At 38.7% G+C, this 16290-nt stretch overlaps 1 protein-coding gene across 5 annotated transcripts in view; it reads left to right on the plus strand.

The window, feature by feature from the left end:
- Positions 1 to 2848: 2848 nt before the first annotated feature.
- LOC127433060 (small G protein signaling modulator 1-like) overlaps positions 2849 to 16290 on the plus strand; it is a 32851-nt gene continuing 19409 nt past the window's right edge. For 3 of the 5 annotated variants that reach the window (XM_051684693.1, XM_051684694.1, XM_051684696.1), the window contains exons 1-12: positions 2849 to 3040; positions 3129 to 3172; positions 8325 to 8400; positions 11762 to 11924; positions 12714 to 12866; positions 12978 to 13045; positions 13231 to 13373; positions 15140 to 15271; positions 15371 to 15495; positions 15588 to 15655; positions 15825 to 15988; positions 16074 to 16200. In XM_051684693.1, coding sequence (XP_051540653.1) covers positions 2959 to 3040; positions 3129 to 3172; positions 8325 to 8400; positions 11762 to 11924; positions 12714 to 12866; positions 12978 to 13045; positions 13231 to 13373; positions 15140 to 15271; positions 15371 to 15495; positions 15588 to 15655; positions 15825 to 15988; positions 16074 to 16200 — 1345 coding nt within the window. In that variant the 5' untranslated portion in view covers positions 2849 to 2958. Of the gene's footprint in view, positions 3041 to 3128; positions 3173 to 8324; positions 8401 to 9075; positions 9113 to 11761; positions 11925 to 12713; positions 12867 to 12977; positions 13046 to 13230; positions 13391 to 15139; positions 15272 to 15370; positions 15496 to 15587; positions 15656 to 15824; positions 15989 to 16073; positions 16201 to 16290 lie in introns of those variants that run through there. The other 2 variants (XM_051684695.1, XM_051684697.1) reach the window with 2 other exon arrangements.

Consider the following 16290-nt stretch of genomic DNA (forward strand, 5'->3'; position numbering starts at 1 on the left):
CTGCTGCGTGTCAAAATAAAAGTCCCCAGTCTATTTCTCTGCTGCGTGTCAAAATAAAAGTCCCCAGTCTATTTCTCTGCTGCGTGTCAAAATAAAAGTCCCCAGTCTATTTCTCTGCTGCGTGTCAAAATAAAAGTCCCCAGTCTATTTCTCTGCTGCCTGTCAAAATAAAAGTCCCCAGTCTATTGCTCTGCTGCGTGTCAAAATAAAAGTCCCCAGTCATTTCTCTGCTGCTTGTCAAAATAAAAGTCCCCAGTCTATTGCTCTGCTGCTTGTCAAAATAAAAGTCCCCAGTCTATTGCTCTACTGCGTGTCAAAATAAAAGTCCCCAGTCATTTCTCTGCTGCGTGTCAAAATAAAAGTCCCCAGTCTATTGCTCTGCTGCGTGTCAAAATAAAAGTCCCCAGTCTATTGCTCTGCTGCGTGTCAAAATAAAAGTCCCCAGTCTATTTCTCTGCTGCTTGTCAAAATAAAAGTCCCCAGTCTATTGCTCTGCTGCTTGTCAAAATAAAAGTCCCCAGTCTATTGCTCTGCTGCGTGTCAAAATAAAAGTCCCCAGTCTATTGCTCTGCTGCGTGTCAAAATAAAAGTCCTCAGAGGCTGACTGAGTAATTCAAATATGACAGTGAATCATTGATTATGATGACTAAATAAATAAATGATAGTGAGTTATGGAGTGAATATTACAAATTCTGATTTGTGCTCAATTTTAATATTGGATATTTCTTTTTACTGTAAACTGGGTGGATTAAATATACAGACTCATGACTATAAATGAAGTTCAGTTAAAAAAACGAGTGACTTTTGTGTATGATAGCTGTAAAGATTATTCAGATACAGTAAATAAGGGGCTGTGAATGTTCCCTTACAAAGATTTTACCACAGTAACACTAATTGTATTAATTGTGGTATTTTGAAACCAATGTTGTAGATTTAAACAAAATGAGAGTATTTGTGAATGATTTCGACCTTCAATTTTTAAAATAATAGCCAACAGAATGCATAAAACATTTAATTTTTAATAATTTTATATCAAATTTGCATATTACATCAGCATTCGCATTTCTCTGACATCTTTCAAAGACCTTTTTTTACAAAGTGCAATTTAGTTTATTTTGTAAAAGTAGCATATGCCATGTTTCTTTTATGAAAGGTAATGACACCAAACTTTAGATTTTGCTTCGTAGTGGTTATTGCTGGTAATGCTTCTTCAGTTTTGTACAGGGCTCTATATCTTTTGTATAGGGAGAAAAAGCATGATCATTGTTTTATTGAACAATTTGGCAGATAAACGTTTTGACAAAAGGTTCTGAAATTACTAACCACTAAGAGGATGAAAATTAATCAAGGGCCAAATTACTCAGAATTACATAAAATAAATAAACTGAAATCATTAGAAACTATTAAATTAAGAAATAGTTTTTGAATGAAGTGTTGATAGCTGTAACAAGGGGATTTTTCTCCCCTTTTCTCGCAAATTTGGAAGGCCCAATTCCCAATGCACTCTAAGTCCTCGTGGTGGTGTAGTGACTCGCCTCAATCCGGGTGGCGGAGGACGAATCTCAGTTGCCTCCGCGTCTGAGACCGTCAATCCGCGCATCTTATCACATGGCTTGTTGAGCATGTTACCGTGGAGACGTAGCGCATGTGGAGGCTTCACGCTATTCTCCGCAGGATCCACACACAACTCACCACACGCCCCACTGAGAGCGAGAACCACATTATAGCGACCACGAGGAGGTTACCCCATGTGACTCTACCCTCCCTAGCAACCGGGCCAATTTGGTTGCTTAGGAGACCTGGCTGGAGTCAACCCAGATATAATGCTAAAATAAAAATGGATGCAAACAAGTGCTAAAATGAAATAGGGACATGGAAATATGTATTGATTTATTTAGTGATTTCATGATTAATTTAATGATTTTATAGTTTTTTAAACTATTTTTAAAGAATATTCTGGGTTCAACTCAAGTTAAGCTCAATCGACAACATTTGTGGCATAATGTTGATTACCACAAAAATTAATTTAGACTCGTTCCTCCTTAACTTTAAAAACAAAAACAAAAACAAAAATCGAGTTTCCAGTGAGGCACTTACAATGGAAGTCAATGGGGCCAATTTCTGAAGTGTTTAAAAGCAGAAATGTGATGCTTATTATTTTATAAAAGCACTTACATTAATTCTTCTGTTAAAACTTGTGTATTATTGTAGCTGTAAATTTATTCATATCATCATTTTTACAGTCATTTTAGCATGTTAACACACATATTGTTTACGTCTTGTGTCTAAACTTTTGAAACAGTGAGTATTTTAACGTTTACAGATTGACCCCATTGACTTCCATTGTAAGTGTCTCACTGGAACACACATTTGTGCGTTTTTAAAGAAAAGGAGGGATGGGTTGAAATTAATTTTTGTGGTAATCAACATTATGCCACAAATGCTGTCGATTGAGCTTAACATGTATTGAACACGGAATATTCCTTTAAGGATTAATTTTGAGTAATTTGGCCCTCCATAGATACTATTACAATACACAGTCGCTGTCCATGGTGCTGGACCTCCCACATGACTGACATGCAGTAGCTTGAGTCAACTATTGGCCACATTGTTGTTTCAAAAGCCACCTGGAACACATTCAATATGCAAGCACTCATATACGGCACTTGTTCTTCCTCACACATGTGTTGTAAGCATGCGTCTCAGTCTAGCTCATGGAAAGGGGGCGTGGCCAACCCGTCTCTCTGCTTCATGATTGGCTCTCACTCGACCAATCACAGTAGGATGTACCGACACCCCCTCATAAACATCATTCTAATGAAGCAGATATTAGAACACATTACAAACCACAGCATCACCTCCTGTATAGAGGTCTGACTGAGGGTGATCAATTAACGCGATCAGTGAGATATTGATTATTAATGAGGTTGTTTTGGATGTGTGTTCGCCACACCCTCGATGCGCAGCACTGACTCACATTGCGCACATTCACACCGAAAAACAACAGTGAACCCTCGACAGCACACATCAGCCATGGGAGGTGAGTTATACGGCTTCTTTAGTTGTTGTTAGAGAATAGAAATAATAGAGTTATATGCGTAATACAGAATATGCGTATTTGTTTACAGAATCAGAGACGCGTCAGAGACTCCTGCGCACCGTGAAGAAGGAGGTGGGTGATGATCATCAGCATCAGCAGCATTCATTGTGCCATCTCTATTGATGATTCACTGAGGTTGTCAAGCACAGATTTAGATGATAATCATCGGGAAATAGAGGGTTGCAGTTGTTAAATGTGTTCTTTAGTGCCAAAGCACCACAATGCACCAAACATGTCTTTGATCATCCAAAGGCAGACTGGGCAACATTTCTATTACAGTCATTTATGTTTGTCAATTATATCCATATTGTTGGATATAACACATCCGATGTGTTCATCTTTTAGTTGTGTTTGTTTGGATGTTGCTGTTCCGTGGTATGGTGATGGTATCAGATGGTTACCATATTCAAGTACAATGGTATTTACATATGGTACACTTAGGCACTTCAAAGAAATACCATGGCACCACGGTGCATGTCCATAAAGAACCTGTTTGGCACACAATATGTAATGACTTTAATTAAGCAAAGACAGCCTTTCTTAAAGTACTAAGCACAGCACTTAATATTAGAGAATTACATCCATATTAAAGGGACAGTTCACCCAAAAATGAAAATTCTCTCATCATTTACTCACCCTCATGCCATCCCAGATATGCATGACTTTCTTTTTTCTGCAGAACACATTTGAAGATTTTTAGAAGAATATCTCATCTCTGTAGGTCCATATAATGCAAGTGAATGGTGACCGGGACGTTGAAGCTCCAAAAAGCACATAAAGGCAGCATAAAAGTAATCCATACGACTCCAGTGGTTTAATCCATGTGTTCAGAAGTGATATGAAAGGTGTGGGTGAGAAACAGATCAATATATAAGTCCTTTTAAGGGCAGCTCACACTGGTCCAACAAGCACCAACATCCAACACTTGTTGGGTTTTGTCAGCTCAGTGTGTTTTGTCAAACCCTGTTAGCGTTTGTTGCCGCTCATTGGCATCTGTTTCCACCAGTTCAACATGTTTAATCGGCGTTTGTAAGGTCTTGGAATGTTTGAGCCATGCGGTATGATTTTCCAACAAACTCTGACATAATCAGACTTCATCACGAGCCGTTGCCATAGCAACGAGGTAAGCATCCCTGTCAACTCACGAATAATCACATTTTTGTTGCAAACTTGTTAAAGAATTCCATTCCTTTTCAAAGAAAACCTAATTTTATATTAGTGTTATGTTCAGCAGTTTGTGTGGATGACTGAATCTCTCAGAATAAGTTCCCAGCAAACACAAAGCGTTTTTAAAATGTAGTTGTGTTTAATAGGTTATAGCCTAATGTCTCTACATGCTGAACATGTTTCATCAATTGCACATGATATTTATATGTTGTATTAAATCGTGCATCATTCGCATCCTCTTCCATGTCAATCGTCTTCAGAGGTGAACAACGACACGCAAAGACGCAAGTTTGTTGGTGTTTGTTAGATCAGTGTGAACACAACAGTTTTGTTTCACAACAGACAACTTTAGAATGTTGGAAGTGTTGGTGTCTGTTGGCGGTTTTTCTGTAAATCTCCACTTTCACTTTCACATGCCTCTCCTTTTGTTTTTTGGTGATTCACATTTTTCATGCATATCGCCACCTACTGGTTGGGGCTGGTCAAAGGTGGAGGTCTATAGTCAAAAAGGACTTAAATATTGATATGTTTCTCACCCACACCTATCATATCACTCATTCTGGAGTGGTGGTGGCGTAGTGGGCTAAAGCACTGAACTGGTAATCAGAAGGTTGCTGGTTCAATCCCCACAGCCACCACCATTGTGTCCTTGAGCAAGGCACTTAACTCCAGGTTGCTGCAGGGGGATTGTCCCTGTAATAAGTGCACTGTAAGTCGCTTTGGATAAAAGCGTCTGCCAAATGCATAAATGTAAATGTAAATATCACTTCAGAAGACATGGATTAAACCACTGGAGTTTATGGATTAATTTTATGCTGCATTTATGTGCTTTTTAACCCCAAATCCAATCAAATATGAAGTTATGTTTTTCATAAGAAAATTAAGCTTATATAGTACTGTAGTAATGTGAAAAATGTTGCATAGTGAGGATGTCTTCAAAAATAATGACATAAATAGTTTTCATTTATCACTTAATGTCATACAAAGTCCAGTAAACATAAAAAAGCTAAATCAATATTTAGTGTGACCACCTTTGCCTTTAAAACAACCCCAATTCTCCTAGATACACCTGGACACAGTTTTTCTTGGTTGTTGGCAGATAGGATGTTCAAGCTTCTTGGAGAATTCTCCACAGTTCTTCTATCTATTTTGGCTGTCTCAATTACTTCTGTCTCTTTATATAATCTCAGACTGACATGATGTTTAGTGGGGGGTTCTGTGGGGGCCATGACATCTGTTGCAGGGCTCCCTGTTCTTCTATCTATTTCGGCTGTCTCAATTGCTTCTGTCTCTTTATATAATCTCAGACTGACACGATGTTCAGTGGGGGGTTCTGTGGGGGCCATGACATCTGTTGCAGGGCTCCCTGTTCTTCTATCTATTCCGGCTGTCTCAATTACTTCTGTCTCTTTATATAATCTCAGACTGACATGATGTTTAGTGGGGGGCTCTGTGGGGGCCATGACATCTGTTGCAGGGCTCCCTGTTCTTCTATCTATTTCGGCTGTCTCAATTGCTTCTGTCTCTTTATATAATCTCAGACTGACACGATGTTCAGTGGGGGGCTCTGTGGGGGCAATGACATCTGTTGCAGGGCTCCCTGTTCTTCTATTCTAATCTCTTCTATTTGCAAAAGTAATGTTTGGGAGTCTAACATTTATATTTCCTATTGACACACTAAAGCTGAAGATATAAATAACCATCTTAAGACAAATGCTTTTGTGAAACATCTTAAGTGCCTAATTCTGTACATTTAGGACCATTAATATAATTTGCATTGTGACATTATTTTCAGGACACATTTTACATATTTTCGAACGCGTCCAGACTTTCACCCTCCCCACTGTTTTCAATGATTCTTCTCGTTATACACAGTCACAGTCATGTTTTTACTGTATAACAATAAAAAGATGCTGTTGTACAATTATTTTCTTAATTAAAGTCAGCAAAAATGGAAAAACTTAAATACTTTACAATTTAAATTATTTTTTCTGTATTGTTGTTATGGAAATTGGGGGGGTAAAATGTGCATAACTGTCATGAAAATAATGTCACAATGTAAACAATCTTAATGGCCCTAAAAATTGACTTCATTTTCAATAGGCAAAATGTCATTTATGTTTTGTTTATTTTGATTTTGGAGTAAAATAGGACCAGGGGCCGGATTCATGAAAGTTTTTAGGATAAATTATAAGAAGTTCGTAAGAACGTTACTAAGTGCAGTTCTTGAAAAATTCATAAGAAGTTCTCAAATATATTTGTAAGAACATCTTAAGTTATTTCTAAAGAATAACAATACAGGCTTTGGCATTGTCTGATCAGCCTGATCATGGGCTTTCCTTGTCTAATAGCCAACAACAAATTCAATACTTCATCACTGGTAAATCGTAATGATAAATTTATCTTTTAACCCTTTTTTTTTTTTTTTTAAGTAGCAAGCACCTCGCATCATTTTTTAGAATGTAAAGTGCGTGAGATGTGTTAGTTTAATGACCATTTGATAACTTGTAATTTGACATGGAAGAAAAGAAACAAAAACTTTAGTATTCTACATAAACAGCCCATTACGAATTCAGACTCAACATGAAAAACCCAGTAAATTCATTAAACATCTTAACTTTTAGGATTTAAGACAACTGTGAGGTTATCCTTACTTTAAGATGCTATTTACGAAGATTTTTAAGAAGAAGAAAAAATCAAGAATTTGAATGCTTCTTAAGTTTTTTTCTTAAGAACAATCTTAAGGAAAAATATAAAAACTTTCTTAAGAAGTTTTGTCGGGAATACAAAATATTCTTAACTTTTTCTTATGTTAGAAATTAAGAAGAAAATTGGTAGGAGGCCTGGGTAGCTCAGTGAGTAAAGACGCTGACTAACACCCCTGGAGTCTCGAGTTTGAATCCAGGGCGTGCTGAGTGACTCCAGCCAGGTCTCCTAAGCAACCAAATTGGCCCGGTTGCTAGGGAGGGTAGATTCACATGGGGTAACCTCCTTGTGGTCGCTATAATGTGTTTCTCGTTCTCGGTGGGGCGCGTGGTGAGTTGTGCGTGGATGCTGCGGAGAATAGCGTGAAGCCTCCACACGCACTATGTCTCCATGGTAATGCACTCAACAAGTCACGTGATAAGATGTGCGGATTGACGGTTTCAGACGCGGAGGCGGATTGAGGCAAGTCACTACGACACCACGAGGACTTAGAGCGCATTGGGAATTGGGCATTCCAAATTGGGGAGGAAAGGGGAAAAAAATCAAGAAAAAGGGTATTTATGAAGAAATTTCTTCTTAAGAAAGTTTCGTGAATCCGGCCCCAGGATATTTACTGGACAGGTATCATGAGAATCACCCATATATTTCTTTAGCATAAATAGGCTCCTTAAAAAGACCATCTGAGCCCTCTCTTTCAAAAAGTGCTGTGGTGGTACCATGGTGCAATGATGCTGTCAGATGGTGCTATCATTGTACTCTGATTTATACCATGGTACTGAATGGCTACCATGGTATTTACATGGTACTCCTAGGTATCCTAGATACCATGATATTACCATGGTGTTTGTAAAAACAAAAACAAAACAAAAAACATGGTAGTGTGGAATGTTTTTGTGTCAAATGTACAGCGAAAGGACAAAGGATGAATATTTTCCAAATCTTTGCTCCATAAAATAATTAAACAGTGGAATGAGTCAAAATGATTGTCTTTTGTTAACAACAGCATGCCACAAATGCTGCCGATAGAGATTAGTTTGTATTGAACCTTAATTTAATCATATTTCTGACACATCAGGTGTGGGAGGCGTCAACTTTACAAGCTAAAACGTCTCTGCTCAGAGTCACGTTTCAGCACATTTCAGCTCTCACACACATATGTCCATCTGCACACTGTATCCAATCATCATCACACGTTCAGCACAATCCTATATGACTCATTACGACTGCAGGTTCACACGCGTCTCTGCATCGCTTTACTCATGACTCACAGTGGTCGTAAGTTAAGACGACTCCAGTAGGGTCCTCAGTGCAGGTGAAATGGTGGTTGATTTGATCTTTGTTGGTCTTTCAGGTGAAGCAGATCATGGAAGAGGCCGTGACCCGCAAGTTTGTGCATGAAGACAGCAGCCACATATTTTCGTTCTGTGGTAAGATGACCATGAGCTTTTGGAAAGATGCTTTAAAAATAAACTTGGGTGTTGTAGGGTGCTAAAGTGGCTTGAGTGGTTTTTAAGCACATTGCTATGTGGTTGCTTACTGGCTCAAGTCAGTAGGGTCCTCCCTTTAGTCTATAGGTACGATTCAAGTGCTGTCCTTCAATGTAAGTCTATGGGAACTTTCTTTCAGTATTATCTCAAACTTTAGTGGGAAGTTTCATTTGTGAGCTGCTCTGTTGATATGGTGAGTGGGTTGGTGAAAAAAACACCTAATTACTCTAGATAACTGAGAGGTGCTCACTAGTCTGACTGATAACACACATCATATCCGTTTGCCACAGCGAGCTGCGGAGCCTCCTCCACCTAACAATCTGTTCACGACAGAAACAGCACATGATTCACTCTGTTCTGTAATCGTGCAGATGAACATACTGTAAATATGAGTCTTTCAACTAAACAAGTTTCATAAGGATATATACTACTGGTCAAAGGTTTGGACACACTTGACTAAATGTATGTTTTGCATGATCTTAAAAAAACTTTCAACCTAAAGGCTTTAGGCTGATTTGTACATCTCCGTAGTAGCCTGGTGCACACCTCTCCAAAAATGTAACTATGTGTTGCATCTACCCAGACCACGACAACTGTGTCCAGTCCGCTTTGTGACCAGCCTCCACCAGAATGATTCAGAAAGCTATCTGAGGTAGCGTTGCATTTTCTCCAAGATTATTTTAAGATACATGCATCATATGACATTTTATTTGGGCTCGTTTTAATCAGGAGCTTCTGCTGTTTTTAGATAAAGAAATGCGACAAAGGGGGGCCTGGGTAGCTCAGTGGTAAAAGACGCTGGCTTCCACCCCTGGAGTTCGCTAGGTTGAATACCAGGGTGTGCTGAGTGACTCCAGCCAGGTCTCCTAAGCAACCAAATTGGCCCGGTTGCTAGGGAGGGTAGAGTCACATGGGGTAATCTCCTCGTGGTCACGATTAGTGGTCCGTTCTCGGTAGGGCGAGTGGTGAGTTGAGCGTGGATGCCGCGGTGGATGGCGTGAAGCCTCCACACGCGCTATGTCTCTGTGGCAACGCGCTCAACAAGCCACGTGATAAGATGCGCGGATTGACGGTCTCCGACGCGGAGGCAACTGGGATTCATCCTCCGCCACCCGGATTGAGGCGAATCACTACGCGACCACGAGGACTTAGAGCGCATTGGGAATTGGGCATTCCAAATTGGGAGAAAAATGAAAAATTGAAGAAACTCTGTGCTATCATGGCTTGTACTCTGTATATGTTTGGTCTTTGAGTGAAACAATATGCTTGTTTTTACCTTGAAGAGAATTACCGATCTGCAAAATGTTTTGACCGTATATAAGCTGTACAGCTGTACATTGGCTGTTTAATAAGTTATGAAAGTGGAACACGTTTAATTTGTCCGCAAAGTAAAAAACATTTTAGAGTTGGTTATACTGCCTATATGCATTGTAAATTTCAGCTTGTAAGCTTTAAAATGACACTCATATTTTGTTGGTCATGCGAGTAGTTATTCATTACTTTGATGATTTTATTCTGCATGGAGCATAAAAGTATGCCAAAATATTGATTTATTATTTTATTATTTTCAAAGGGAATCAAGAGCAAGCATACAGTATATGTGCATGATTTATTGTCTCGCTGCATGACCGACAACATATATAATAAATAAGATGCAGTAAATCTCAACATGTTTACATACTTTAAACTTGTTTTAATGCCGCAATAATTGAATGCAATGATTTTGAATGCACAAATTGCTTTTGTTAATTGATGAAATGCATATTTATTTAAAAACTGATTAGCACTTTAGCAGTGTACTTGAAGACACACCAATGCAGAACTATAAATACAAACCATGTACAGGCTACGGCATAGGTTTGATGCAGAAATATAAATCAGCCTTCATGCTTAAATGCTTGAAACTAGTTCTGTTGACAAATATAAATTGTGTCTATATTAGAGGTCAACCATTAGTGGATTTTGCCGATAACAATGACTAAGGTGGTGGAAAAGGCAGTGAACCGATTAATCGGCTGATAATTTTTAAAATTAAATTTATAAAATGTAAAAAACATATTATTGTGCATTCAAAATCCCAATAATAACCAGAAAAAACATTATGAATTGGTGCATAACACGGGACTTTTTACTATAAACAAACCCAAAATTCACCGGGGACACTTATTTTGAATTGACAGAGACTTGGCTCTGTTATAATGCTCTATATTTAAGTATTTACCTAATTAAGCTTTTTATAGCCTATATACAGCACTGCAAAATTATCAGTTTCTCTGGATTTACTATTTATAGGTATGTGTTTGAGTAAAATGAACATTTTTATTTTATTCTATAAAGTACTGACAACATTTCTCCCAAATTCCAAGAGCATTTATTTGCAGAATGACAATCCAGAAAAACTGATAATTTTGCAGTGCTCTCTTCATTTTTTCCAGAGCTGTATTTACCAGATTAAGGATTTTGTGTATATATATTTCACCAGATGAGATGTTTTTATTATTATTATTAATCATAAGGTATGAAGTTGGAGACACGTTGTATGTGCTGACGGGAGACATGCCCATAAAATCGCATTTTTCCTTGCATGCTCTCGCTTCAATTAATCAAAATAACAAAATATGCATTGAAGTAAGAATAAAAATATGGATGAATACTGTCAATGATGAAAGATTTAGGGGGTCCTGGGTATCTCAGCGAGTATTGATGTTGACTACCACCCCTGGAGTCGCGAGTTCGAATCCAGGGCGTGCTGAGTGACTCCAGCCAGGTCTCCTAAGCAACCAAATTGGCCCGGTTGCTAGGGAGGATAGAGTCACATGGAGTAACCTCCTCGTGGTCACTATAATGTGGTTCTCACTCTCAGTGGGGTGTGTGGTGAGTTGTGCGTGGATGCCGCGGAGAATAGCGTGAAGCCTCCACAAGCGCTATATCTCCGCGGTAACGCACTCAACAAGCCACGTGATAAGATACACGGATTGACGGTCTCAGACGCGGAGGCAACTGAGATTCATCCTCCGCCACCCGGATTGAGGTGAGTCACTACGCCACCACGAGGACTTAGAGCGCATTGGGAATTGGGCATTCCAAATTGGGGGGAAAAGGGGAGAAAAAACAAAACAAAAAAAGAATGAGTAGTGCGTCCAAACTTATGACTAGTAGTGTATTTCAGTAGCCAAATGGCCACCGGGAGTCTTGTCAAAATGAATACTGTATGAAATGCGATGGTATTCCATTTGACTTATCTGGATTTTGGTGTATGTTGGTGCATGCAGTGGTGTGTAAAGTCGCTCTGTTTCTGCAGGTGTGGTTGAAGCGTGTGTGCTTCACGGGCTGAAACGGCGAGCCGCTGGATTCCTGCGCAGTAACAAGCTGGCAGCTCTGTTCATGAAGGTGGGGAAGATGTTACCTCTGGCTGAAGAGCTGAGCAGAAAGGTCCAGGAACTGGAACAAATCATCGAGACCAAGTGAGAAAACATTCTCCACTGTTTTGTATGTGATGTTTTTGGTCAATTCTCACATTTCTGCCAACACGAACCCACATTCGCAACCCGTTTTATTTCCAAAATCGGATATATTTTTAGTGGACCAGGATGTTCACAGGGCGAAAATGTTGGGCGGTGCATTATTTTATCCATCAGTAATTGTTTGGATGTCGTAAAGTGTCTCTATATGACAGATGATTTAAAAATAAGAGGCCTTGATGATGGAAAGTCGTTTTAGAGGCGTAGCAAGTTATTACATTTAGATGAAAGATGAACAAAAACAAAAATTATTCGGAATAACATGCACTAATGAATGATGCACAATAAGACTAGGAACATGTATTAAGAAAGTAAATAAAGTCCATTTTGATTTCATGTTGTCTTTAAAGTTGATGTAATATTTTCAGTGTTAAATACTTTCTTCTGTCCCAGTTTAATATGCAGAAACAACTATAAGTAAGCCATTCACAGGTTAAATTTCCCGAAATCTGTAAACACTGTGTCTCTGTGGTGCTATCAGAATTCCTGTGTTATACCCGCCCCAACAACTGTACTCAACCAATGGCGTGAGTTGGGGGCGGGACTATCTGACTGTTTGAACAACTACAGGCGAGGGGCATATTTGGAAAGCTGTTTTGAAAACAATGTTTATTTTTGCAATTCCGTTTGGTGGCGTTAGTGGCGCAGAAATGACATACTTCAGCTTTAAAGGTAACAATGTATGTTTTCTTTACTTTTCAACCTGATGCTGGATATTTGCTTGAACACAAGACAAAACCAGGGCCAGATGAGTCAAGACAGCGTCAGAAAACAGCCCAGACTGCCCAACCTGTCACCGCTGGCCATCAAACACCTGTGGATCCGCACAGCGCTCACAGAGAAGGTGCTGGACAAAATCGTCCTTTATTTGGTGGAGAACAGCAGGTGAAGATTTGTTTATTGTATTTGAATGATTACAAAGATATTCACTCAAAATGGAGTATACAGACTATATAACACATGGCATTTCTAGTGTGCTTTCATTTGATATTTCAGTAAGTTCTATGAAAGAGAAGCTCTGCTGAGGGACCCAGTCGACGGTCCAATTCTTGCATCTTTGCTTGGTATATACTTTGTTATTTTCAAATCTTTTCCAGCTATTTTTGTTTTGCTAAAATGAATGATTCTATGTGTATATTTCTATATAATGGGGTATTAAGAGGTACAATTGAGGGCAAAATTAATAATAAAAAACAAAGCATTCACTCTTCAGTTTTGTTGATATTTTTCTGTGCTGTATTTTTTGCAGTTGGTCCCTGTGCTTTGGAGTACACAAAAGCAAAGACGGCCAACCACTTCTGGACGGATCCGTCGGCTGATGAATTGGTGCAAAGACATCGTATTCACAGCGGTCACTGCCGGCAAGACTCGCCCACTAAACGCCCAGCGCTCGTAAGACACCCTCCAGCGTGTGTCCTTTTTTTTATCATTCCAGAGTGAACGCAAGCATGGATTCATACGCAGTGTAATCAATAGAAGAAGCCACTTAAGCACTTAACAATACGGTTTCATGGATACAATACAGTTCATGTAAGTTCATGATGCATCAACTAAGTTATCACATGCAACTTACAGTATAATTTAAACAAAATATTAGTAATGTAAAACAAATGCATTGTTATTGGGTGCTATAAAAGTATTGTTCATGGTTAGTCCAGCAATGTCATTTATTAATGTTTACTAATGCAACCGTATTGTAAAGTGTTACCGGATCAGTTGTTTCTCCTAGAAAGCAATGAGATTAAACAGAGAACATATGGAGACTTTGCTGAAGAAAAAGACCCCAGTAATCACACACGTGCCAGTAATCACACGTGTGTCTCCTCTAGAGTTTCAGAAGAGATCTCAACAATGTCTCAAACTGTCCTCCGATTCGCCAAGAACCCAAAGTCTGCAATCAAAAGTCAGAGATCTCAATATGAAATTAAACATTTCTCATCAGATTCTGCCAAGAGCAAATTATCTGAGCTTTGCTATCCACAATCATTTTGTAGCTCTGTACTCTCACTGTCAACAGTTGACTCATTTCTGTCTATTTTTATATTTTTAAGATCTGAGACAAGTTAATGCATAATTCATAAAATGAAACATATCTAAGAACTCCATGAAGTCTCATGAGCTATTCACTGCAAAAAATACATTTTTTATATAGTATTTTTGCCTTGTATAAATATCTAAACCTCCTTAAAAAAAACATAAATGTACTTTATCTTGCAAAAATAAAGTTACGTTTATTTTTCTTACCCCATTGGATCTTTTTTAGCCGTTATATATATATATATATCCTATATACTGTATACTGTATATACAGTATTAATAAGCATTAACATCATTGGAACGAGCTTAAACCAAGAAAGAAAGAAAAATACTTTCCACGTCTTGTTTTCCATCTTGTTTGAAGGATGTTTAGATTTTTATTTTCTGGAAAACAAGAGAAAAAATACTGATTTAAAGGGACAGTTCACCCAAAAATGAAAATTCTCTCATCATTTACTCACCCTCATGCCATCCCAGATGTGTTTGACTTACTTTCTCATGCAGAACACAAATAAAGATTTTTAGAAGAATATTTCAGCTCTGTAGGTCCATACAATGCAAGTGAATGGTGACCAGAACTTTGAAGCTCCGAAAAGCACATAAAGGCAGCATAAAAGTAATCCATAAGACCCCAGTGGTTTAATCCATGTCTTCTGAAACAATATGACAGGTGTGGGTGAGAAACAGATCAATAATGAAGTCCTTTTTTACTATCAATCTCCACTTTCACTTTCACTTTCTTCTTTTGTGTTTGACGATTTGCATTCTTTGTGCACATCACCACCTACTTTGCAGGGAGGAGAATTTATTGTAAAAAAATGTCTTGAATATTGATCTGTTTCTCACCCACACCTATCATATCACTTCTGAAGACATGGATTAAACCACTGGAGTTGTAAGGATTACTTTTATGCTGCCTTTATATGAGGTATTCTTCTAAAAATCTTCATTTGTGTTCTGCAGGTGAAAGAAAGTCATACACATCTTGGATGGCATGATGAGTGAAGTTTCATTTTTGGGTGAACTATCCCTTTAAGAAGATTATTTTTCACAGTGTGAAAGAGTGTTAAAATGCTGTTAACATTCCTATTATGTTACAGATGAGATTTCTCCTGTTTTAGATTCAGAAACGTCAGTCGAGTGGCAGTATGGACGACCGACCGTCCCTCTGGGCTCGGGATTATGTGGAATCCCTCCATCAGAATTCCAGAGCCACGTTACTCTTCGGAAAGAACAATGTCCTGGTGCAGCCTGTACGTCAGCTGTGAATTATTACTCAGAGATGCAAAACAAAGCTGTGGTGATATGCCAGTTTAATTAAAGTATGGCAATAAATCATGTCTGCTCTTTAGACGGATGATATGGAAGCGATCCCAGGATATTTCTCTCTTCATCAGACGGCCGATCTAATGACGCTGAAGTGGACTCCAAACCAGCTGATGAACGGCAACATGGGGGAGTTTGATTATGAGAAAAGGTGCGTTCACTGTGGTGCTGAGAGCCTCTTTGTGCTTTTTGTATATGGAATAGTTTTAAACTAACATTGACCTTGTATTCAATTTTCCACAGTGTGTATTGGGATTATGCAATGACTATTCGTCTAGAGGAAATCGTGTATTTGCACTGCCATCAACAAGGTATACATATCAGTGTTCAGAAGGCGGGATTTTCAGCAAGTAATGACTTATTTATTTCGTTTTTTGGCTGATTGATTTCTTAACGGTATTTCAAATCGGCTGTAAATGAATGGATCAAGTCGTCTCGATTAATGGATAAAGATATGTCAAATCTATCTGTGTGTCATAGTGGACAGTGGTGGTACGGTGGTTTTGGTCAGCCAAGATGGAATCCAGAGACCACCGTTCCGGTTCCCAAAAGGAGGTCATCTCTTGCAGTTCCTCACATGCCTAGAAACAGGCCTTCTTCCTCATGGACAGTTAGATCCTCCGCTGTGGTCACAACGAGGAAAGGTCAGCTGAGAACTGTAAATGAGCTGTTCTTCAGCAGGCTGAATAAAGAGATTTGTATTCACAGACTGCTTTATTTCTTTTGCAGGGAAAAGTGTTCCCAAAACTGCGTAAAAAAAGTCCTCATGGATCCTGTGAGTCATTCTCAGACAAAGACGAAGATGAAGCCACTGACTACGTTTTTCGGATAATATATCCAGGCAGTCAGGAGTTTGGTATGTGCCTGCTGATGTGTAATTGTGAGTTGTTGACTAATAGTTTAGCAATTTTGTCTATTTTTCCAGTGAAAACATCTAAACATCCTT

Source organism: Myxocyprinus asiaticus, chromosome 42 (genome assembly GCF_019703515.2).
Source record: "Myxocyprinus asiaticus isolate MX2 ecotype Aquarium Trade chromosome 42, UBuf_Myxa_2, whole genome shotgun sequence".
NCBI classification, from domain to species: Eukaryota; Metazoa; Chordata; class Actinopteri; order Cypriniformes; family Catostomidae; genus Myxocyprinus; species Myxocyprinus asiaticus.